At 38.4% G+C, this 24719-nt stretch overlaps 1 protein-coding gene across 5 annotated transcripts; it reads left to right on the top strand.

The window, feature by feature from the left end:
- The first annotated feature begins 1400 nt into the window (after positions 1–1400).
- LOC129721105 (activating transcription factor 7-interacting protein 1) lies at positions 1401–23837 on the top strand. Of its 5 annotated transcripts, XM_055673259.1 has the most exons (6): positions 8936–9065; positions 18236–18548; positions 18622–22093; positions 22179–22333; positions 22388–22747; positions 22810–23837. In XM_055673259.1, exons 2-6 carry the CDS (start codon positions 18293–18295, stop codon positions 23262–23264), a joined length of 4698 nt encoding a protein of 1565 aa, XP_055529234.1. In that variant the 5' UTR covers positions 8936–9065; positions 18236–18292; the 3' UTR covers positions 23265–23837. The 5 variants fall into 5 exon arrangements, with proteins under 5 accessions (XP_055529231.1, XP_055529234.1, XP_055529230.1 ...); XM_055673256.1 differs by lacking the exon at positions 8936–9065 and adding an exon at positions 1401–1541 and having other exon boundaries at positions 22179–22747; XM_055673255.1 differs by having other exon boundaries at positions 22179–22747.
- The last annotated feature ends 882 nt before the right edge of the window (positions 23838–24719 follow it).

The raw sequence follows: 24719 nt of genomic DNA, 5'->3' as shown, positions 1-24719 counted from the left end.
AATACTGCTATTATTTTCTGACTATTTGTAATAAAATATAACTGGTTTAACATAGTATGCTAGAAATCATTTGGTATTCTTCAAGTCCACCAAAGGAAATTCTACTCTCCATTGTATACGGCAGCCACGAGTGCTGTACATTTTTACGTCGTACTTGCTTTGCTTGTGTTGGTGTGCGGCTATTCCAGAACATATTGATTAGTGTGCAGTTGCTACAGAGATTGCGACTGTAAGTTATATAAATAAATAATAATTTTTAGTGGTTTTTTATTGTTTAACATCCCAATCTGGCAAGTGAAAATACTTCAGAAGTTGTCGTGAGCAAACATTGGCGAAAAACAACATCTTCCAAATTAAATTCAATTGCCGTATTTGGAAGTACGCAATTGGGTGGTTTACTAGAGTCGTGTTGGTAACGAGCTCCCTTGTGTGCGTAAGTATAAACTAGAATAATGATTTGACACTGATTACTCATTAAAATTACAGTAAATTTTGAGAGAGATGTCATAGAAAAAATATTAGGCAGAACCAGAATACATTAATAATATCAAAGCAAACCAAGTAAACGATTCATTGTTTTTATGTCTTCTTAGTACACATCTCAGGTACATATGTTCAAATTGGATTGGAAATGGAAATCGATTGATTAAGATGGTTATTTCCTTTTCCAATTTTGACTAGAAGAATCATATAAAAATTGTATACTAACAATCCATGCACACATTAGACCCAATGAACGAACGAAATTTCGTGTAAAAAATCACGAGGATTTTTGTATTCTTGATAGCTTTGAAATTATTATGCTATTTGTAGCAAAAGAAAATGGTTTGATTGTGCAAAAATTCAATGAATTTATAAGGTAAAACAAAAAATAACCAAAGTTGTGCGATACTGGACAAAACATCAGTTTGTGTGGCTTAGAGACGTTTTCATTCCCTTTTGCCTTTGGTGCTGAACCAACGCCATCGAACTTGTTTTATTTTTATAGCTCTTCACCACTCGCTACGCTACAGCTCTCGCGCTTCATACGTATAAAATATACAATGAAAAATTTTTTGTTGCTGGTGACCCAGTGCGCTTTTTCACCATGGATAAACTGTATATGTCTTTATTTATCTTTTTATTATATTTGTTGTTTAATATTAACGATACAGTTCGAAATATGAATATATTATTCATAATATTTTAAATAAGTATGACTCTATAGTTAGTCTAAGAGAAAAACAAATAAAAAATAATGGAAGTAAGAGTTTTAATTAAAAAACGCTAGCAAATTTGATTTAAACTAACTTTACCAAAAACTTATCGTAATTTTTCTTTGTTCAACTTCGGGTTGACTTCGGGTGCGACTCGTTTTCCGAACATAAAATTATTTTGAGGCCAGCGTGCGCCAGCAATCAACTGCCTGCTTACATGTTAGTGTTAGTGCAGTACAGCTAAGCGGTGGACGTGGAGTTGTATTCTAGCGACATCCTTCGATTGTGGACTGTGTTTTGTGTGAATTTCACAGGTTTCTCAACCCACCCTCGTGTTTCACACCGGTAAGTTTTCCACTGTTTTTACTACTATTGTTTTCTCGAAGCGAGGGGTACTCTGGCGATACGTGATATGTAAAGGTCTGCTGGTGAGGGTTCTGGGGAGTATTATTCAATCTCACAGCCACACTAGTGACTGTGCATTTTCAGTAACTGTTTCCTAGCATTTGGCTGTCGTGGAATCTGCTTAGATAATTTGATTCTCCTGTACTATGTGCGAAACTTATTTTTAATAATGTAATGCAGAAAGCTTTGCTCTTGTGTTTTGGAGAGTAACATAGCTTTACATTCTTCGGGTTGGTCTCGAGGTACGATGCTAGTCTAACAAACGAGCAATCAGACGTTCGAAACTCGGTTGGGAAACACGACACCACAGGTTTGTGTCTATGAAACTCCGAACAGGAATGTTGTACTTGGGCTTTTCTGAATAGCTCTACAGCTATGAAAGAAGCTGTCCATAGGTCCTTCAATACTGTTGATAAGAAGATGAGTAATGAGAATCACACACGGCGTAATGATGCCTTCTCCATGCGAATTAGAAGGTGTAAACCCGCCTTCCGTTGGCACGTCTTTTAACCAGAACCTTCTAGCTGTGCCTTCTAGCGGAGAAGGTAGTTGTTCGCCGCCTTCGGCTGCGTACTTGACTGCCTTCCGTGTAGACGCATCGTGCCTTTCACGCGGTCTTGTGTCGCCTTCTTTTGGGGAAGGCGCTGGCAACGCCGTGTTGTATCATTTTTCGCCTGCTGGTGATTCTAGCAGTGTGTTGCTTAAGGCCCGAATACACACACGGCGTGGCAATGCCTTCCTGACGAAAATTGCCAGTACCTTCTTGAAACCTTCTAATGTGCCTTCTAGCATCTACCATCTTCTGCTCGTCTACACGAAAGGCGCAATCACGCCGTCTCGAAACCCGCCGTGTGTTAACCTTCTTTTCGTCATGCCACCCAATTCATGTTTATTTATGTTTGTTGAAAGAAAAAAAAAACAACACACTTCTAGAATCACCAGCAGGCGGAAAATGATACAACACGGCGTTGCCAGCGCCTTCGCCAAAAGAAGGCGACACAAGACTGTGTGGAAGGCACGATGCGTCTACACGGAAGGCAGTCAAGTACGCAGCCGAAGGCGGTAAACGACTACCCTATTCACTAGAAGGCACAGCTAGAAGGTTCTGGTTGAGAGGCGTCCCAACGAAAGGAGCGATTACGCCTTTTAATTTACATGGAGAAGGCATCATTACGCCGTGTGTTTATTCGGGCCTTTAATTTTTTCTTCCAGCAAACATAAATAAACATGAACTGGGTGGCATGACGACAAGAAGGTCAGCACACGGCGGAGTTCGAGACGGCGTGATTGCGCCTTTCTTGTAGACGAGTGGAAGGTGGTAGATATCAGGAGGCACATTAGAGGGTTTCAAGAAGGTACTGACAATTTTCGCTAGGAAGGCGTTGTCACGCCGCTTGTGTATTCGGGCCTTAAGTTTATGTATCGATACTCATTACTCATCTTCTTGTCAACAGTATTGAAGGACCTATGGACAGCTTCTTTCATAGCTGTAGAGCTATTCAAAAAGGCCCAAGTACAACATTCCTGTTCGGAGTTGTGTGTATTCGGGCCTTAAAGTTTAGTACGGTTTTTAAAGATTTACTTTAAGAAAAGACCAAAATTAAGAATTTTCAGAAGAGCTAAAAAATTTGTAACAGCGAAATTTGAGCCACAACAAGCCGTAACTTTTTTTTACTTTTAGTTCCGACTCCGAGAAATAAAAAAACAGTGAAAAATTGATTTTTTCATAAAACTCAATTTAGCACATCGACTAAACATTTTGTTACACCCTAACCAGTCATTTTCCGGTTGAGCCCCCAAACTATCTGACAAAACGGTTTTTTTGGGACACCCTACTCTAGGCTTCCCAATTTGATTCATCACAAGGTGATAATTTTGATCGTTCTAAAGCAGGGCGAGATGTGCGCATAAGGAGCAGTTAAGAATTGCGCTTCCTAGCAGAATCGTTCTATATAACACCATTCTTGCTGTAATTGTCTATGGTAAACTGCACAAATTCGCAAATAGTTCTAGATATATGTCTTCATTCGAATCAAATTTATTTGAAAGTATTAAAAATTTGTGGTGAATAATGACTTGCATTTTCCATTCCTGTGCTTAATTTTAGCAAATAACATTAAAGAGGTGACAGACTTCTGGACTTCATGAAACAATTTGCGGAAATTTCTACAATTGCTAAGATCGATTGTGAAGATCTAGGCGAGTGTTTCAATTTCTCAATTTTAAGTGTATTTTCACTAATGTCAGAGTATATGCTTTTAAAGCAAATAGTGCTTAATATTGAACAGATGGCGGCTCATTTCTCAAACAAATATGTATATGTATGTATATATATATATATATATATATATATATATATATATATATATATATATATATATATATATATATATATATATATATATATATATATATATATATATATATATATATATATATATATATATATATATATATATATATATATATATATATATATATATATATATATATATATATATATATATATATATATATATATATATATATATATATATATATATATATATATATATATATATATATATATATATACGTATATATATATATATATATATATATATATATATATATATATATATATATATATATATATATATATATATATATATCGATTACACTCATACATAGTAATGGTTATAGCACTTATAGGTAATAAAATCATTTTTGATACAAACAACTGAAATGATGGAAGATTTATGTATTTTTTTTAAATTAGGATTATTATTTTGAACAAAAGTTGTTTTGATGTTAATTATGCTAATAAAATAATTGGAAGTTTACACATACGTTAGACTGTGGTTAATAGTGCACTTTTTTAACCGAGAAATTCTACGGTGCGCTTTGGAGATGCTGTCAGGGAAACACTGGGTCAAAATCAAAAAGAAGGGTTTTGACAACAGTTAGGTTGGCTCCAAGTTAAAATTAGATAGGCCCTGGGAATAAAGAAATTCACTAAAAGGGTTTGCTTTGGAATGAAGTGTCTTCGACAGGATTCCCAGCTCCGATTCCTCGTTCTCAATCACAGCACTTTCTGATTGATTGCAACCCTTAGGGACATTTGTGGAAAATTTGGAAAAAAATAACTGCCCCCCTCTCCCTTGTTACAAACTGTCGCAACTTCTTTGACCCCCCACCTAATTACGTCCCCCCTCCCCCTTCTTTGATTATAATTGGATAAAATTGGGAAATTTCTAAAAAATGCATTTTTTAAGAATTAGAACGATTTTGCTGAAAGAAAAACTGAAACTAAAAAGAAAAGAAGATTTTAAAAAATAACTAGAAAAGGCGTTTATTCCTTAGTCCAAGGATTCTGTTGATGGAGTCGCATATCGACTACATGGAAAGCCGAGGCAGTAACTGCAGCATCATTGCTGAGACCATCCATATTCAGTTCCTCTTCTCCTAGCATGAATGGATGATGCAAGTATCATAAATAATTCTGAATTAAACGGTATAGGTGTGTGTCTTCTTTTTTTTTTATTTGAAACGTAATGTCACACTCAAGCTAAACCCCTCCCCCTCCCCCATATGTCACAATAATCGAAACCCCATCCCCTCCCCCCTAAATGCGTGGTTCCTTACCTTCAAGATCCCCTTTTTATTTCATATGCAACCAAGAATTCTCACCGGTTTAGAACGTCCGGGGAGTTAACGAAGTCATAGAGAACCAATATTTTGCAGGGAGGTACTCAGCATTATGAAGAGCCATTATGCAAGAAATTAACGATCTTGGACATCATTTACCCCCCTGACGATAATCGGTAGAACCTGACGATAATAGAGCCGTTACCTTTGAAAAAAAAAAAAAACAATAAAAACAACAGTGTTTATTCAGTAATACATGGTTTCAACAGATTTTATCAGATGTTAACAAGTGTTGACTTAGCAGCAGCGAATAATCTGATCACATCATAAAAACAGTCGAATTAGCACGCTTCCTTTTTATTTGACAACAAAACTGCCGCTCATAGCAAGTCCGTCCCATTTGCGTTTTGGTGCTGATGAGAAAACAGCAATCAAAAATCGTAACGCTTTGGGTGAAATTTTGCACTCAAATGCTTTTTCAATCAAGACCATCAACAGAATTTAGTACTGCAATGACAATCTAACACTTTTGCATCATAAAACTTGCATACACACCGGAATTTGATTGAAATTTGTTGAAAATCATATGCTGGGACTCACATGCGATTACTTTTACGGTACGTAGCCACAATGATAGCAAGTCAGTCCCGTAGCCTGCTACGACCGGTGATGAAAAACATACTACTGCAAACCGATGGCGGTGCTATACCTTGCGTTTGGAATGAATCCATCGCTGGTCAATTCATAAATGACCTTCTCTCGTGCTTTATTAAACAAGTTTTTTGTGAGAAGCATAACACAATGTAGGTACCAACTGAGCCGCTCAAAATAAAATTAGATTTTCTTTTCACATTAGATACTACTGATAAATTCGAAATACAAAAAGTAGTATTTACTAAAGAATGATTGAACTAACAATACAGTGACACACCTAAAGCGTTCACTGTCAACAAACAACAGCTGAAAAAAGCTACTGGTGGAAACTTTGTCTTGAAGAGAACATTGTACTATCAGCTAGAGCCACACGATGTAGAACGCGTAAAATTCAATCAAACCTCCTATCGAAAATCACTTGGTACATCCTATTCTAAACTTGAAGACCGTAAGTTGTGGTAAATATCACATTTTTCATAATCATTATTGGCTGTGGGGTTAAATTGCGATATTTTTTCAATGGGACCGACTTGCGATCACTTTTGCTATGGGACAAACCGACTTGCTATTTTTTTCATAGTTCCTCAGAACGCAGTATTCAAAAATATTTGTTCTATCGAAAGTAGATATAAAAAGAAATTGATTCCATAAATAAACTCAAAATTGATAAAAATGCAATTGGGACGGACTTACCATGAGCGGCAGAAAATCAATCGATTCAAAATGACACGCATGATAAGTGATCATTTTCCTCGCGGATGTAACCCTGTCTAAGGTAACACGCAGGAAAATTATGTTCATGGGTGTCTCCCCTCTGAGGGTGACACCCGGGGCGGACTGTTGCCCCCCGCGAGGGGATTTAACTGCAATATTCAAATAATCATTGAGATGATTACAAACGTTGCGAATCATTTATCTGTAGCGCAGCGGAGCCATGTCTGCGGCTCAAAGCGTTGTCCTGCTATCGGTGTGTTACCCATGTAGATTTTATTTTGGCAACGCTTATGTTAACGCCAGCTCTCGCAGTTTCCTTTTCGAAAGGCATAAAATCCTCATCTAACAATAAGAATTGAGACCGCTCTGTATTCAACGCCGATGGAGGTTACGTTATCTGGATGCTGGATCTCTTCTCTAGTTAGGATTTTTTTCGCTTAACCCTATAAATAAAATGCTCAGAGTTTACTTCGTATAGAGAAAAACTCCACTTGTTCGAAAAGTAAACGAAGTCATTCTATAAATTTTAGTAAAAATCGCTTACGATGTCGTTAGCTGGATTTTTTTAACTTTGTCCTGGAGTGGCTGACAATTAAGCGATCCATTCCATTTGTTTGATACCCCGTATTTTAGTTTCAGGTGACACGCAACAGGTACATTCTGGATCACGTTGTTGAGTTGCATATCATAGTTATAAAAAATTCAATCCTAGTAAATAATGCGGCCATTTTGTGCAATCAATTTTTTTCTTTAATATTCTCTGCTGTCGCTGTTGCTAACTCCTCCTTGCGTACTCGGAAAGTGAACAGCAGTGTGCTTTCACTTTAACGCAACCATAGAAGAGCAGCTCGACTTTTATCAATTCGTTATCTACTGTGCGTTTCTTGATGTATTGATATCCTGAAGGCAGTTCCGTATAAAACGAACTCATAATTCTGCCTCTTTTCTACGCTGCTTATAATTTGGATTAAGTTCAATAAAAATCTTGTAGTATTTATGGACATGAACCGGTAACATACCTTCCAGGCAAAACCTAAATATGCCATACCATATAAAAAATGACAGAATTAAAAAATATGCAAAAATCTGCGATTATGAACTATTTTTCAATACTGTTATTATAAACTATAACTCGCTCTCATTCAGTGTACTTCGGCCTCACCGAAGCCAAAAAAACCGCATGCACGGCTGCCGCGAGTGCTGTACATTTCTACGCAGTAACGCTGTATCCATCCGTTTTGTGTGTATTAGTATATCTCTATAAAAGTACGTATTAACTACAGTATGCAACAGCTCTCCAGTCTAGGTAAAATGCAAAATAATAGAACTGAATGATAATTTACGATAAGTTTTCAGTGATTTTGCACTGGAGCTGAGCGAATACAAAAATATCTCGACGGCACCCGTAAGCAAACAGTAATGAAATTACATCTTTTGTATCAAATTTAGGAATCTGGGAGTAGGCAGTATGCTCGTTGTTCAGAGCGGTATTGGTGAACTGTTTGTTTGTGTGTGCGTGATTACAAAACCGGAATAATGATTACGCTCTTTAAGTTCATTAAGTATAGGGGTAAATTTGAAAAAAAGTCATAGACGAGATTTCGAAAAAAAGCTTAGAATCTATCAACAGTGACCGTATAACGCAAAGAAAGATCCGGGTGGGAGTGCTCCGCTTGAAGCCTTAACTCAACTAAAGAGTTGAATATTTGAAGCATACATTTTGTAAAAGAAATCTAACTAATTTGTAGAGTAATACAAGATATGAACAAAGTTTCACGATACGGCGACAGAACGCCAAGTCGTTCAGCTTAGATACGTTTTTGTTTCTTTATGCCTTTGGTGCTGAGCCAACGCTATCGAACTTGTTTTATTCACAGCTCTTCGCTTCTCGCTACGGCTCTCGCTTTTAATACAGGAACGATGCATGATGAACAAATTTTTGTTGCTGGCTTCCCCAAGTGCGCCCGTTTGCTATGGAAAAAAACCTATATAATTTCATTCTGCTTCTTTACCATTTCAGTAATAGTCAACTTAGAAGATATTACTTGAAACAAACATATTCTGTTTGAAATATTATAGTTAAGTTTGACTACAAACTAGTTTTAACGTCAAACTATATCGTAAGGCAGAAATAATAAAGTATAAACAACAATAATTAGCAGAAGTTTCAAAAAAATCCTTCAACAAACATGGTTAAAACCACAGAGTTGAAACTAACTTCAACAAAAACTTATCGCTTTTCAGCATTAATGTTCGGGTTGCCTTCGGGTGCGACTCGTGTTCCGAACAGAAAATTATATTGAGGCCAGCGTGCGCTAGCAACCAAATGTCTGCATTTGATGTTAGTGTTAGTGCAGTGCTGCTACGCGGTGGACGTGTTGTGTGAAATTCTAGTGAAATTCCCTGGTTGTGGACTGTGCTTCGTGTGGATTTCGCAGGTTTCCCTTCCCGCCTACGTGTTTCACCCCGGTGAGTTTCCATATTTCGAAACGAATGGTACTATTGTTTCTTGGGCCGAGGGGCGCTTCAGCGGTATACAAATGTATGCCGGTGGAGGTTTCGAGTTGCTTTTTTTTCGTTTTCTGCACACGTCGTGACGTTGCAGTTACAGTCGCTGACTACTTGGTTGTCGGGGTAACTGTTTGTAGTGTTTGACGTTGCCTATGCGATTTCGCTGTACCATGTTTGCAACTAACTCTCATTGCTTTTTGATTAGTTTTATATGTTCTGCATCTCCTATTGATAGCTTAAAAGTTTACCAAACAATACAAGTTTTTGTATATCTGCCCCGTGTCTGTGTGTCATGTGACATCTTTAATTTAATTATCGCATCTACAGTAGATTACACTTTGGACTTTTGATGCGATTTATGGGCGGTGTTTATTATACCTTTATTTTCCAGTTTTTATTGGTAATCAAGCGGGGTGCAGCGAACCCCAATGTATATTTATTTTTCTAAAGGATGTTTGTTGTTTTCAGTTTTAAATATGTATATTATTTGATAAAAAGCAGCGAATAAAAATTAAATACATAAGAGTTTTCATGGAAAAGTATTGGAAATTTTGGGAGAACGGCAGACAAGCGAGGAGGACATTTGCCAAAAATTTCGAACGTCCTCGGCAGATTTTTTCTTCGCAATGTTTTCGCATAAGACCGCGCCAGAAATCCTGCCGAAGAAAACAACTGTCGAAGACGTTCGATGCACTAGCTCCTGAAAATGACTTTAGCCAATAAATCAGTGAGTAAATTGTGCGGCTGAGAAAGTGAAGGTCTTAGTAGATGGCAGAAAGGGACTATTGGAGGCAAAAGAAGAATTGAATTTGCCGCGCAATTATTTAGTACACTAGTAGCCAGCAGCAACAGACTAAGTTTCTTACTTATTTTGTTATTTGTCCTATTTCGTTGCATTCAGTCTGTAGCCTGTAGAAGCGAGTATTATTTTCCGTTAAATTTTAGTTTTCTGGCAATCGTAATTATGTAACGGGGCTAAAATATAAATGTAAAAGTTGAATGCATTTTGTTCATATGTCTTAACTGACTTTCCCTCACAAGTGTTAAACACTAAACATCTCAAGAGTCCGTAATCTTGAACCACCAAGTAGGCTTGCCGTTGGGTAAACGGAGTTATCTCGTGGAGTGTGTATTGGGTTCCTGCAGTGTATCGTCGTTTGAGTTTAGAGAACTATTGTTCAAATTAAAGGGTGGAATGCAATGAGCGAATATTTCAGTTTCGGTACACTTCAGGCATTAATCGCTGCGTTGCTGCTGCGGATGCGCACGGCTGACGGTTGCGGGGGCGATGGAAACTTGCTTGCTGTTGGCGACCACTGGGATATCTCACTGACGCCCTCCCTAAATACAATGGCTGGTGTTGCCGGAAACGAGTTTGTTCTGTGTCTTTCTTCTATGGAACAATCGGTAAGCCACGGCCGATACCGTATGGTCTCTCCAAGAAGGCATCTTCTTAAGTTTTAGGATCTCATGGTTCAGCAGGTTTGCGTATGTTGCGAAACATTTTAGAGCAAATTTGTAGTTTATAACGATCATTGGAACTTGTGGAAATATCTAAAATATACCATGCTTTGAGTATTTTTCTATAACAAACATCAAATTAACGCTGCACCTTTTTGGAGCAGAAATTCACTTCAGGTGTGTTAAGTTTTTGTTGGTTCTCCAATAACATTACTTTTGCAGAAAACCTATTTATGTGAGTATACAAAACACACATATACAAACTGAATGTTGAAAACAAAAATTCTTGCAAGATAAAGTTGAAAGCGAGCAACAAAATATCATGGATGTTTACTGAATGAACAATAGTTTTTGATTAGTCGAAGCAATACAATGCAAGATACTTCATTATTTTAATTATAACTGGCTTCTATGGTTTTTCGTGTTTGTTTGCGTATTTTTCCTTACTAGGGAAATAAATATTTCAATGGAGTAATTTTTTGTTGATTATTTTTCATGTTCATGAACGCTGCGCATCGCCTGACAAGTTTATTTAAATTGCAATCCATGTTTAGAATGCATAATTGAAAATCAAGGTGATTGGAATGCTCCGAAAAGGGCGTGGTTAAGCAAATGATCCCCAGACGAGATCGTCACACCCGTTACCAGGGCAGGGTTTCCTTGTAGCGGGTCCATTTTCATCGATAATTCTAAGATTTATTTTCTGAATTCGGATTCGCAAATAACGTGAAGTAAAGTAATTTTGGTGTTAATGTAACAAACGTTGTGAAGCGCTTCGCAATGTTCGCGATACACAGTTGTCACACGTTACGTTATTTCCACCATAGTTTAATCGTGATCGCAAGAGTGACGTATACGGAATTTGAACCTATCGCAATCTTGAACAATCATGTTTGATAAAATTTATTCAGTAGTGACATACGAAATGTAGAACCGCTTTCATATTTGATTAGTTCAGTTGACATCGTGCTACATTTTATTAATGAGGTTTGAAGTGAACTTTGCACTGTACAGTCAGGAAGCGACCAGTTAATCTGGCGCAACCTGGCGCTTTTGTCATGTATACCCGTTAGTATGAAACAAGCAGATGGTACAATGCAACATCAGGAGAATGTTGCAGAGGAGCACAAACAGCACCGTTTCCAGTAAGAGACAGGCAGCGTTGAATAATGAACTTGAACATTTCTATAGGTAACATCAAGAGAATGTTTTGTTAGATAATCAATTAAACTCTATATGATAAGAAAGTTTCTGATTGTATTGTAAATCTCTATTTCGTCAATTGGTTGGATGTGTAAACGTGAATACACAATTTAATTTAATGACTACTAATGATGATCGCCTTGGAGCGCGGGCTTGACCTATCTGTGACGAGAACTGTATTTGATGAGTCATCAATTTTTTTTTCTTGAACAAAATATAAAATGAAATAGTAAACAAACTTTCTCCCCATTACAATACTAATGTATATTTTTAACAATCCTCAAAAACATCTTTTGACGATAAGCAGAGGTAGAATCAGTTTTAACTAGTTCAAAATTGCTATACAGATTTTTGTAACATAGGGAGGGACAGCGAAACCTGTTTCACATGACCTCAGCAGACAGCAGCTTTGTCGTTGTATTTGTGAGATTGTGTACTCTGATGTCGTGTTGTATATCAATCAATAATCGCTGGAGTTGGTTATTCCTGGAATTCAAGCACACTATTGTGCTACATTTTCGTTGAATTATATAATGAAAAATAAACAATAGTCATACTCGATGACATCTGCTGTTAGTGAATATTCGTTGCTTCACCGCACATTCACAAATGCATGTCACTATAATTATAGTATATTCATATAATAGTTAAATGAATAGCAGACATGGATACTAATAGAAAACTGTCGCTATGTCTTGGTCTGGGCGAAAATCCCTCATAGAATAATTTTCATTCAATGGGGAAAACAATGTTTTTTTCAATTTTATTATTGCAATATCGTTTCAGTCCTGTGAATATTGTACTGCTCAACTCCGAGTCTAGGATTTATTCAGTTGAACGGTACTGCCAGATATGTTGATAAATGACCTTTCTACATAATATCGCACGTGTCGTATACTGCTCAGCGGCTGTTGCTGTAGTTACAGTGTAGATCACGGCGTAGCGGATGCGATACGGGGGCCCAACTAACACTCGCGAGTAGGTCGACGGAAGGCATGAAGGGAAACGAAATGCTTGCAAGTAGCACTGTTTAATGGATGGCGTCGTAGGATCGGCCAATGATACGTGTATAGATCAAAACCGATTCGTCAGATGGGTATTCTGGGATACACCGCGACATTCATTAAAGTATCAATCTTCCGATTTACGAGCTTGTGAAGGAACTCAATAAACTGGCTGCAGAAGAGCAAAAAAAATGCAAACGGCAGCCATCTTGGTTCTCGCCACAGCAATATTGATTTTTTCTCATCATTCCTTTTCATTCACATTTTTCATAGCCATATTGAATGTAATCTTCAATCAATCAGAGCTTGGGTAAACCGGTAAACAAAGTGAACTTTTGAACCTTTAAGTAATCTAATGTGTAAATACATTTCGCTTCTTATAATATAATATTTTGAATATACCATGTGAAATTATTAATTAAATTTCACGTTTTTAAATTTTAAAATCCCTACGGTAGTCAACTAAGACTTATTTTCACAACCTCTAGGTTTTTAATTGTAATTATACTCTTTTGAAATTGATGTGTTGCATGTATATGGCGCTACATTTTCGTTAGCAGGCCGACGTACGTCCGCAAAGTAGCTGTATTTAGGAGATAACGCAAAGCAAGTTGGGTTTTGTACTGTGTTTTTAAATCATATACTGGGTTTATTATTTTTGGTAATCACTTATATATTGTTATTTTCCGGAAAATATTGTGCTAAATAAATATATATTCGATATTATTATGAATTTAACAAACTTTTAAAACAATAATAAAGTTTTATTAAAAATCAGCTACTTTTTTGTTCGGCTCCCCTCGGCTTTGTTCGGCTTCAAATTCGAACGTTTGCTTTCATGATTCGGGTGGCTGTAGAAAGCTTGCTGCTCACACGGCTTGCTAGTGTTTGTGCAGTGCTGCTAGCAGCGAGACGTGTAAAATTTTGTTTCTCGGCTTGTGCCCTGTTCAATTTCAGCTATGCACAGAGGTAAGAGAAGATTTTCTGTGAATTATTTCTGACTACTGCCTTCGCTACGTTGGCTCGCGATACTTCGCTTCCGACGTAGCGGAACTTTTTCGTCGGTGTGATGACTGTTTGAATGAGCTACTGATACGAAAGGGGGCTGTTAAATTTGATGTCTCTGACGTGAAATATTAATACTTTCCATCGTCATAACATTTTCAAATTAATTAAGTTTTCAGTAAATAGCATATTTTAGTAACAGTTACTACAAAACCATATCTGCTTTGATATTATTAAATTTGAATCTTCAATGGCAATATTTCGATGTATACTTACAAAAATGAAAACTCATTTTGAAGTCGAAACCTAGGGTTCTACCTTGCATTACGTGACACTACATGTCGTATACATGTAAACAAAAGTAAATCAGAGACCACAGTTTAGTACACAACGCTATGTAACAATAGATATTGCTTATACAAAAACTGTTAACCGCAGAATTGCCAGGTTGAATTTAGGGGGTATTTGCAAGCGAAGGTAACTTGTCGCTTCAATGCTGGTTTTGACAGCAGAATCTTGTCGCTTCTGTAGTTTAATTCAGTTTTCTCGTGATACACACGAAAGGGTAAAATACGCTACCGGGATACCACGCGTCGCGGCGTGTTGTTCAGTAAAATAATTTGTTTATGTTTCATACTCGGTGTTTCAGGCATTGTATTGCTTATTACATGTTAATCATGCAGTTTTGCGAAATTTTTTATTGTTTTTGTACATTCAAATATTTTTATATCTGCAATTTTGCCAACCTCGGCCACATTTAAGTTTGATAAACGACTTTCAAAACTTCATCTATTGCTTTACACACAGTGGATGATTTTAAAATTAACAACTTCACGAATAATATTTTTCGCCAGTCGCAGATTCTTGTCAAACGCATGTGCAAAAACTTGTTCTTTGCTCGCTGCTCAAGCTGCTGCCTCGACAGTTGCTCGTATTAGTGCTTTGTTGTATAGGTTTCGCCACAGATAATGTTGCTGAAATTCTTTGAACACGTTTGTATGCCTCTCAGTGTGCTTTAATTCGGTATTTGTGTTCAGCGAACGCCTTTTCAACGTATATAATGGAATAAACCGCTGATTTCTACTAAATATGATACTGTTCATATTGTTCTCACTCCTGAATATTACATGAACGACAAAAATCTAGATAATTTAGGGAACGTGGTGCTGGAGCCACATCCTGTTACCTGATATTGACACGCAGGATTGTTGTTTTTTTTTTAAAATATTTTGTTCTGCTACCTGGGTTTAACCCTCTAGTGCCCAAGTTAATTTTGAGACGGACTTCGCTAAAACCACTATGAATCTTTATTAACATTTTTAAGTATTTATTGAAGCTTTTTAGAGGTTTGACTGAAGCGTGTCTAAAGGCGGCACTGGGCACTAGAGGGTTAATTGTAGAAGAACCTTGATCATACACGAAGAACAGGAGATTTTTCAGACTCTAGTCGAAGAGTGAAGACTGGCGGTGCCTTTTATGGATCGAATTTTAACCATTGCTCCTGGTTAGATGGGTGATTGGGAATTTGCATAAAATAATATAAGAAGATACCGAAAAAAAATAATGAAAAGTTCGAATTGATTGTGAGTATAGCTCGACTCAAAATATGGGAATTGTTCTTCAATTCAATTCTTCAGTTGACTACCAATAATTTGTGTTGTTTGTTGCACTACAGCTGCCGCTATGTTCTAGCACAAAAGGGCATAAGATGGGTACCATTAGCAGGGATAAGATAAATGCGTGCAGTGTAGGTGATCTTGAAAATTTTAGTAAAGACCTTTAAACATTAAACTACTATTATATTGATACGACTTTAATTTACCTAGAGTTTGTATATAGTCGACAGAGGGATTAATATCTGTTTGGAGATCCACACAGTAGCGGTGAAAAGGACCACCCATGCCCCAAACCCCTCTTGACTAACCAACGATTCGCTTCGAAAAGTCTTGCGTGTTTAATAAAAAAAAAATCTGTAAAAGGCCCGACTCTGAGTCCTGAGAGAATCGTTCAAGAGAACATGTTTCAAAAAATCTTGTGATTTGATATTATTTGACATATTCAGCAGGCTTTCGAATACCCCTACTCTTCAATCCGTTTTTCTTGGTAAAAAAAATATGCCGGGGCGCTAATGGAAATATCGCAATCGTTTGTCCTGCTTTGTGCTCAATATCCTACAGCAGCGGTTCTCAACCTTTTTTTGTCCGCGTACCCCTTGGCAATATTACTCATATCGATTGTAATATTGTAATGCCTTGAAATGTTTTCGCGGAGTGGGAGAAAGTAGTAATAGATCATGTTGTTCAGGTATCAAATTAAACTATAGTTTGTTCGATTGCTTCAGTCATGTTTTAAGAGCAAGATTGAACAACAAATGAACTATTATTAAGAGAAAATGCTTTGTTCGAGTATTAAGAGAAAAGGCTTTCGAGTACCCCTAGGGGTACGCGTACCGCAGGTTGAGAACCGCTGTCCTACAGTACTGTTTTGCAGCATTAAGGGCTATTCCCACTGCTTCCGTGCCGGGTCCGGGCCGTGGCTGTTCCGTGTGTCTTCCGTGCTTGTTTGAGATTGATTGCATGTGTTCTTACGAACGCATTCACACCGACGCGCCGTGCCCAGACCGGGGCAGCGCTGAGTTGCCGTCGTGCTGCCGCAGTGCGAGAGAAAAACTATCGTTGCCGACGATACTTTGTGTTGGCCGGAGAGTGCACGGAAGGCACTCGGGTAGATGCGTGTATGTTCAAGCACGGCGCAGTGTGAATGCATGAGAAGTCCCGGAGAGAACACGGACACTGCCCGGCCCGGAACAATGGGAATAGCCCTTTAATTCTAGGTTCGCTTTTATATATAAACGGAGACAGCAAGAACCGATCAGAGTAACCTCTGTTTGCCTATTTGTGCCATATTGCAAGGACATGCTCTGCTCACAATCGTGTAGCATTTTTTTTGCTCTGCCAGCTTCTGTGCTCATCATGAGGCGCGTAATATGGTTTCTCATACATATACTGCCGTTCTAATCATAGTAGTCTCATGTTCTACACAAACCTTATGCACGCTGGGACAACTATGCTTGGAAGGGCAGTATAGGACATTTGCTAAAATATCAATATTTATTAGTAGCGAAGCATTGTCAGCTGCATTATTCAGGCAAAACAGAATAATTCATTCGAAAGCAATTTAATTTTATAGAAGATTCATTTGGAATCACAAATGGGTTTCAAATTTTTACTTCGTTGAGAACTGAGTAAGTGAAGTCCGAGATGTGTAAGTTATTGGTTTATCTTTGCACCATGAATCACAGTGCTCTTTTTTGCATTGAGTTATTGCAAGTTTGTGGTTGTAAAAATGACTAGCTTTGAAGTTTTTTTCTTAAGAGTTGTATCAACTCAAGTAAACTATGAGTTGAATGCATATACGTCACGTGATTTTTGCCTACTGGTATCGAGAGCAATATTCTACATCAAAACATTTTAACCAGAGATTTCGAAGCTTCATGCTATCATTTTACAGTTAGTAGGTAGCGGCAATTTTAATCATCAGAAGAGTTATGAAGTGTGATGAATGTATACTATGAATTCTACTCACAATCTAAAACGCGCACTTTTGTTGCACGCGACATTCGAATTTGACACGTGACATTTCTACAATGCTGCTTCAATTCAATTCGCGCTCTTTTCACTGAAATAACTCATTGGAGTTTGTGAGAAAAAAGAGATATGACATGTTATACGTTATCAGTAAAAAGAAAGGATAAAAAATCACTCACACATATACGTTCAGTGGGTAGCCCTTTTATCACCCCGTAAGCGGCAGCAGGCAACAAACCATTAGCCTATGTTGTTCACGCAAAAATTTGGTAATTTTCGAGTATTTATGAAGTATCGCATATTTTATCTAATATTGTATGATGCATAAACATATTTTATCTGGAACCTAACTATGCAAACAACCTTAGACGAACCTAGAAAAGAAGTACCAAATTTATTCGTGCGCTAAAACGTGGTAAAGCGTGGCAAGATCAGTCTGTCAATATTGCTTTTGTATGCGTGTAGGCGTCCTTCAGCGCGCTCACTGTTTGTTTTTTTTGGTACGAATAGTGAATGTGGTAGAGAGGGACTTTGGCAAAAGTTCAATAACTTTATATTATAGTTTTTTTTATGTGATATTATAACTTTTTTAATTTTAATCAAATTATTGTGATATAGTTTTCAATTAGAAGAATCTACTGTGTCGATAGCTTGGCATAATTTACCGTATAAAGTATGTTCTAAGGTTATTCTACAAAAGCAAAATGATTGTAGTGTCTCTGTTAAGTGTCTAATATTTCTGCTAAAAATAGGTTTAATTTTTTCTCAACCAATTGATCTATCACGTATTTTTAAATACCACTGCAATATAATTTTCACAAAAGTATTGTAATTTCTCATCTCACATAACCTCAATTTGATATTTCAGCAATGCTGAACATTCTGTGAACTGACACTTGAAGTAAAGCTGTCCGCTCTGCTAAAAATGATGGAAGTTAATCAACCTATCGATGCACTGAAACTACAGAATATGAATTCGGTTGCAACGGTTCCTAACGACGATGCTGCCGTTGATCTACCAGAGTCATTACTCGATACTGCACTGGTAAAGCAGAATGGAACAAGTAATAAAACTATATGCTCGGAAGTGTCGATGGAAATTGATGAGAGTAAAGAGTTGCATGATGAAGACTCGATGGAGCGGTTAACTTATAGTGAGGTAGACAATGAAGGAGATGAAGGTAGGTCAATTGATTTCAAAACAGACGCAATCTTTCGAATGCCGAAACTAAATTCAATCGGTTTTTATTTTAGGCCAAATCAAGGAAGATATCAATGATAACAGTGATCTGGCCAAATCCATTTCCGATACACTGGTCAACGATATTATACATTTAAACAAGAATGCAGATTGTCCAGAAATAGTGGCAGTTCCTGATCGGTTAACCAAGGAAGATCTTTCTTATGCTCCGCCCACGGTAGAAGATGCTAATATTGATGATACTCTAGTAGAGCTTTCTACGGAAGGAACCACCGAAATAGGCGAAGAGCTAGATGAAAATCTTTTGTTGGAGGGTGAGGACGATAATGACATTGGAGATGAACCCGAGGTAGACGAATGTTTGCTTCTAGAAGATACGGAAATGGAAGAAGTTCCAATACAAATTTCTAACGATGATGTTGCTTCCATGCAGGAGTCTGTCATACAGATTGAAGATAGTGTGCTTAGTACCGAAAAGACTGAAGATGAGACGATCACTGATAACAGTGTCATAGCAATCGATGAAAGCGGACTAAGCATTCTTAACACTGCCGCAGTGGATATGGGTGACGTTACAGTGGACGAATCAATGAGGTTCATAGATGAGAAAGAGCAGGAAAAAGTTACGAATGAAGAGCAATTAGAACCGCCGCAACTGACGGAACCAAACGAACCACCTGTTTTAGCCATGATGGAAGATATGGTCGCAGATGTTTCAGATAACCTAAAAACCGACGATAAAGAAGAATGCCTCGTAGTGCCAGAACAGGCAGACGAACAGATTCCAATGTCTTGTCCTTCACCGGAAATCAGCGATCTGATCAAGTTTCCAGATGTTGACAATATTGTTGAAAATAATGTTCAAGACAATGCTCCCGAAACATCTACATCTGTTAATGAACCAATTGAAGTAGTTTCCGAGGAAGCCGGCTTGATCGAAGATACTACAGAAAGCACACCTGCAGAAGACAAAACGCAGCTTGAAGAGGTCGACCATGTTACAGATGATATATCGGATCTGATAGATTTGAACAATTGTACAATTATTCCAAACGAAAAGTCAAACCTGGATGATGTAGATCCAGAAATATCCGATCTTATAAAATTTCCCAATGAAAGCGTTTCCAAAGAAAACTACATACCAGAAAAAGACAATGATGATACCGAGATTTCGGATGCACAGCGGATAGGAGAAAAATGTACAGATGATGTGGAGAAAATGGTGAAAACTGTCGCTGATGATGCATCTGAAATTGAAAAGCAAAAGGAAACTGACGTATCAGAAAAAGATGAATCAACTGATCAGCAACCAGTTGTAACGTCTCGGCAGGCTTTACAAGCAGCAGATGAAGAAGATTTGTTAGAAATGATGGAAGAGCCGGAACGTATGGATCCCGAGGATGACGACGAGGAAAATGGCGACGAAGATTTGGATGAACATAGTAGCGAATCTGGAAGCGCAAAACAAACGCAAGCCGAGGACGAGGAAGATTTCGAGGAATCGGACTACGTTGGTTTGCTAGAGGAAGACGACGTTAGCGGAAATGCCGAGGATAACGAGACAGTTGACAATGATGCCGGTGGCGTTCAGGCTGATGAGGAAGATCTGATAATTGAACCTCCTCCTAGTAAGCGGAGATGCTCCGTTGATGTAAGAGACAGTACAGAAGTGATGAATGAAAAAATGTCGGGAAAGGAGATGGAACTCGACAGTGTTGGGGAAAAAAAGGAAGCTGACAAGAAGACGGAAGGCGAAAAAGAAAAAGTGTTAGAGAGCACTGCACAGGCGGAGAAAGCTGCTGATGAAGAAACAAAATCAGAGGATGCTGGTACATCAATGTCAACTGAAAATATAAAAGAAGCTGGCGTACAGGATCATAAAACAACCGAAGAAGATGAAATATCTGCAGAAAATGTTTGTGCTAAGAAAGCAGAAAACGACCAGGAGACTAAAGAAATTGAATTGGCACCCGAGACAATTAGCAGTGATTTAGAAAAGCAGAAACAAAAGGAAGAACCTGTAGTAAATATCAACGAAGTAAACAAGGAAAAAGTTTCGTCCGACAAAGTGGACCTTCCAGAAAAAACGGATATTGAAACCGAGACTAAGTCCGCTGTAGAAGAAGAAAAAGTTACTAGTACTTCTGAAAATGATGCCAAGTCAATTCCAGATGAAAAAGAAGAAGAAAGTCCTAAAGTTGAAACATCCTCTTGCAAGACATTACCTGATGTAGATATCAAATCTAAATCTATTGTCGATCAAGATGAGGTTCTGGTGATTGATGATGATGATGAGGAGCCAGAAAAGCAGCCCGAACTATTGAAAACTGAAGATGAATCAGCTTCTGAAGAACAGATGAAGGAAGAAAAGGATTCATCATTGGCTACAACCGGGAAACGTCCATGCCCAGAGGACAAATTAGACGAGAAAGAAGTAAAACCTGAATCTATAAAAAAGATGCGCCTGTCTGAGGATGATAGCAAGCTGGAAAAACTGAAGGATGTTGCCAAAGTTCCAAAAGAAGAGAAAAAATCTGCCCTAGATTCGATTCAGCCATTGACATTAGTTTTAGATCCGGCTCCTGCAGAGCATCTCAATGAAAAGAAACCGGTAAGGTTGGACTTTTTGGATAAGTTCAAGAAACCTCTAGAGAAAATGGAACGAACAGATTTGGAAGAGTTCGTGCTTCAGAAGATAGTAGAAGGAATTGCTTTCAAGTCGGCTATTGCTGAAATGAGAACTCAGTTGGATAGTCAAGATTTGTTATTACAGGGGTATCGTCAGAAAGTGCATGATTTAAACAAGCAGTTTAAAGATCTTGAAATGGTTCATGAAAGAGTTGTAAAGGATTTGGAGAAGAAAAATCAGCATTTTATCACGCCAGTTAAAATTACAAGAGCTGTTGGTTTGCAAGTATCACAGCCGCGTTTTGTTCCTGGAAATCGACCTTCCGTGGGAAGTACATCAACAACTAACTCTCCTAAGGCTTCGACAGGCCGTTCTGCAGAAACGACGCCCGCAAGTTCGCCTAATCGTAATACTCCTCAAACCAACGTTCAAAATCGTCGGTCGCAAATCATTCGAGTTCCGCCGGTCGTAACCGGTTCTAAAACTCCTGTAGGACAAAATACAAACCGTCCAAATCAGCAAGTAGCGACGATCACCAAATCTTCCCCAGTCGCTTCAGTAGGAACACCAAACAAAACCGTGTCTGCAGTACAAACTAACATGGTCACCAATAATTCTCCTCAACAGCAGCAAACTGGCACAGTTGCATCCGCTACAACGACACCTACAGGTGCAGTTCCTCCACTTACTAGAAAAAGGCCGCTTCAAAAGTTTACCCCAATGCGACCACCGCTATCAATTACACAGCAGGTTCAGCAGCAACAGCAAACAAGACAAATGCAAGAACATCTAGTGCGCCAGCAAATTCAGGAAGTTCAAACGGTTCAAACTGTCAACGCTACTCCTGGAAGCCAACCGCAAAGCCCTCTGTCGCAGTCACCTCAAGGATCACCACTGTGAGTTATTATTTTTACAATATTGTTCAATTGTAATCTTAGATTCGCTTGTAACTTTCAAACGTTTGTTTTTCTTTTTACTCAGTACTCGCACTCCAGAACCGTCTCCATTAGGAATAGCACCCGCTCGTGTTCCGCCAATCGTGATGAAGAAAGTGGGACAGCAGGTGAAAGGAACACCCACTACAATGCAAATTATCAGTCGTCAGACTCCTTCGATGGTTTCATCCGCCTCATCTGGTACCATTCGTACGATTACCACAAGTACAAGCACTGTTATCGCTCCACTTACAGCTACTATGGACAATTCGTTGATCGATCTGACAGATGAAGACGATGCACCGAAGCCAACTACTGCTGTAGTAGCTTCGACAGCAAGTGTTGTTCCAAAACCACCGATAACTATTTTAAATGGACAGCAACAACAGTACGTGCAGCGACAAGGTGGTTCTATGCCTCCGCTCGTGGTAATCAATCAACAGCGAGTAGTAAATCGGGCTACTATACAGCAACGACCAATAGCTAATGGAACAGTCAATACAGTTACTAATCGTTCGATGGTGATTCAAAAACCGGGCGCTGTTGCTAATGGATTTCCACGAGCTATCGCAACACAACAAATGTATAAACCGCGAATGCCTAACGGGCAAATTGGTAAGTCATTTCAACGGTGTGTTTTTAAAATTAATTTTTAACGGTTTCTATTTTAATTGTAGACGTCACCAGGCGGATAGTGTCTCGAGCAACTATTCGTCAGCAGACTGCAGTTTCTACTACGACGTTTACGCACCCTGCACCTCTTCCTCAACCGGGTATTCAAATGAGTAATCCCACCTGGAAGCAAGCTCCGCCACGGCCTTCGATCCGTATTAACAACATCGAAACTGGTATCGTGATTTCGTGGACCATGGACGACCTATCCGAGGGTCATGCCACAATAGTGAGCTATCAGATTTACGCTTATCAGGAAACGACCGCTCCCCCATCGATGGATATGTGGCGACATGTGGGCGATGTTAAAGCGATGCTGCTGCCAATGGCTGTCACGTTGACACAGTTCCAGGAAGGTCAACGGTATCACTTTGCTGTAAGAGCTGTCGATGAACATCAAAGAGTAGGCCAATTCAGTCCACCACGAACGTGGAACGAATCGACGCCTGCGAAAGCTTAATATGTTAATAGCCCTTAGTAATTGAACACATTGGTGTTTTTTAAATCTTGAAAAACAAACAGCATTAGGATTTAGAAATGTGGAAGTAGCAGGTAAGCTCTATTTAATATTACGATTGTTCGGATAGATATTTAAATAGGCGTTATACGGAACTAATTCAAATAGATCAAATAAACCATAGTTTAAAGGCATTTGCTTTTGAGTGTTTTGGTGTGTCGACTGTATGTTTCATATTAAAACAATAGAAAAATAGCAAGAAGATTACATATACGTATGACATGCGTTTGCGTGTTACCAGCTGCCTCAACGCTTTCGCGGGGGAAAACGTGGGTTTGTAAGGGTGTCCTTGCTCTAGTGATGAAGTGACATAGCGACAGTGGGCTCGCCGATAGCAGTTTTTAAATCGAATACTTATAACAACGTAATCATCGTAGGTCATGAAGCTCTAGGCAACTTTAAATGAATTATTCGTATCATCTTGGAAAGGTAGCATTTAGTTAGATTTAGGCATAAACCATCCTTTTAGAGAAGTAAGCAACATGTAGAAATAAATTCATCAGTATTCTAATATAACTTCACTAATTTTGATTTCAAAAGAAAACCGCTTAGGTTGGGAAAACGGATTTTTTCTTTTCACTTTTAATTACCGTTTACTTTGTGGTTTTTGAGTTGATAATGGGGTATATAATAAACTTACTAGGGATTTGTTTTATCACAAAGGATGGTAGTATGGGAGTAAACAAGAGTGTACTTTTAATTTTTACCGATAATATCTGTCGAATAGAAGAAAATGAAAAGATTCCACGAACATGGCAAAAGATAAAGCCGCAACCGGGAATTCAAGATATGATTCTCAAGATGGCCCAACTCATACAGCAGATGGCGGCCCAGCAGCAGCAGCCTTAGTATCAAGCCCCGGAACAGATTTTAGAGTCCCTCACATCGAACATCACCGAATTTGTCTTCGACGAAGAAAACGGAGTTACGTTCGGACGCTGATCAACCGCTACTAGAACCTCTTCGAGAACGATGCATGCCAGCTGAATGATGCGGCGAAGGTACGTCTACTTCTCCGGAAGCTGGACACCCATTCGCACAGCCGCTATCTCAACTACATCCTGCCAATGCTTCCCAAGGACGTGAAGTTTGAAGACACAGTCAAGATTCTCAATAAAATCAATAAACCGCCTCCGGAACGTTAACATCAAACGTCAACGTTCCGGAGGCGGTTCATGTGTTTGCAGTTAGTAAAATGCAAATCTGAAGATATTATCAGTTACGGCGGAAACGTCAATCGAGCCTGTGAAGATTTTCAGTTCCAGAACCAAACACCGGATTATTTCAAGCGCCTCATTTTCGTCAGCGGATTGAAAGCCACAAAACGCGGATGTCCAGGCAAGACTACTTTCTATGCTAGAGAATGTAAAGCCTGAATCACTAATTACTCTACGTATC

The sequence above is a fragment of the Wyeomyia smithii genome, chromosome 2 (genome assembly GCF_029784165.1).
Source record: "Wyeomyia smithii strain HCP4-BCI-WySm-NY-G18 chromosome 2, ASM2978416v1, whole genome shotgun sequence".
Taxonomy (NCBI): Eukaryota; Metazoa; Arthropoda; class Insecta; order Diptera; family Culicidae; genus Wyeomyia; species Wyeomyia smithii.
The sequence above is the reverse complement of the archived record's forward strand: the minus strand, read 5'-3'. Positions and strand labels throughout refer to the sequence as shown.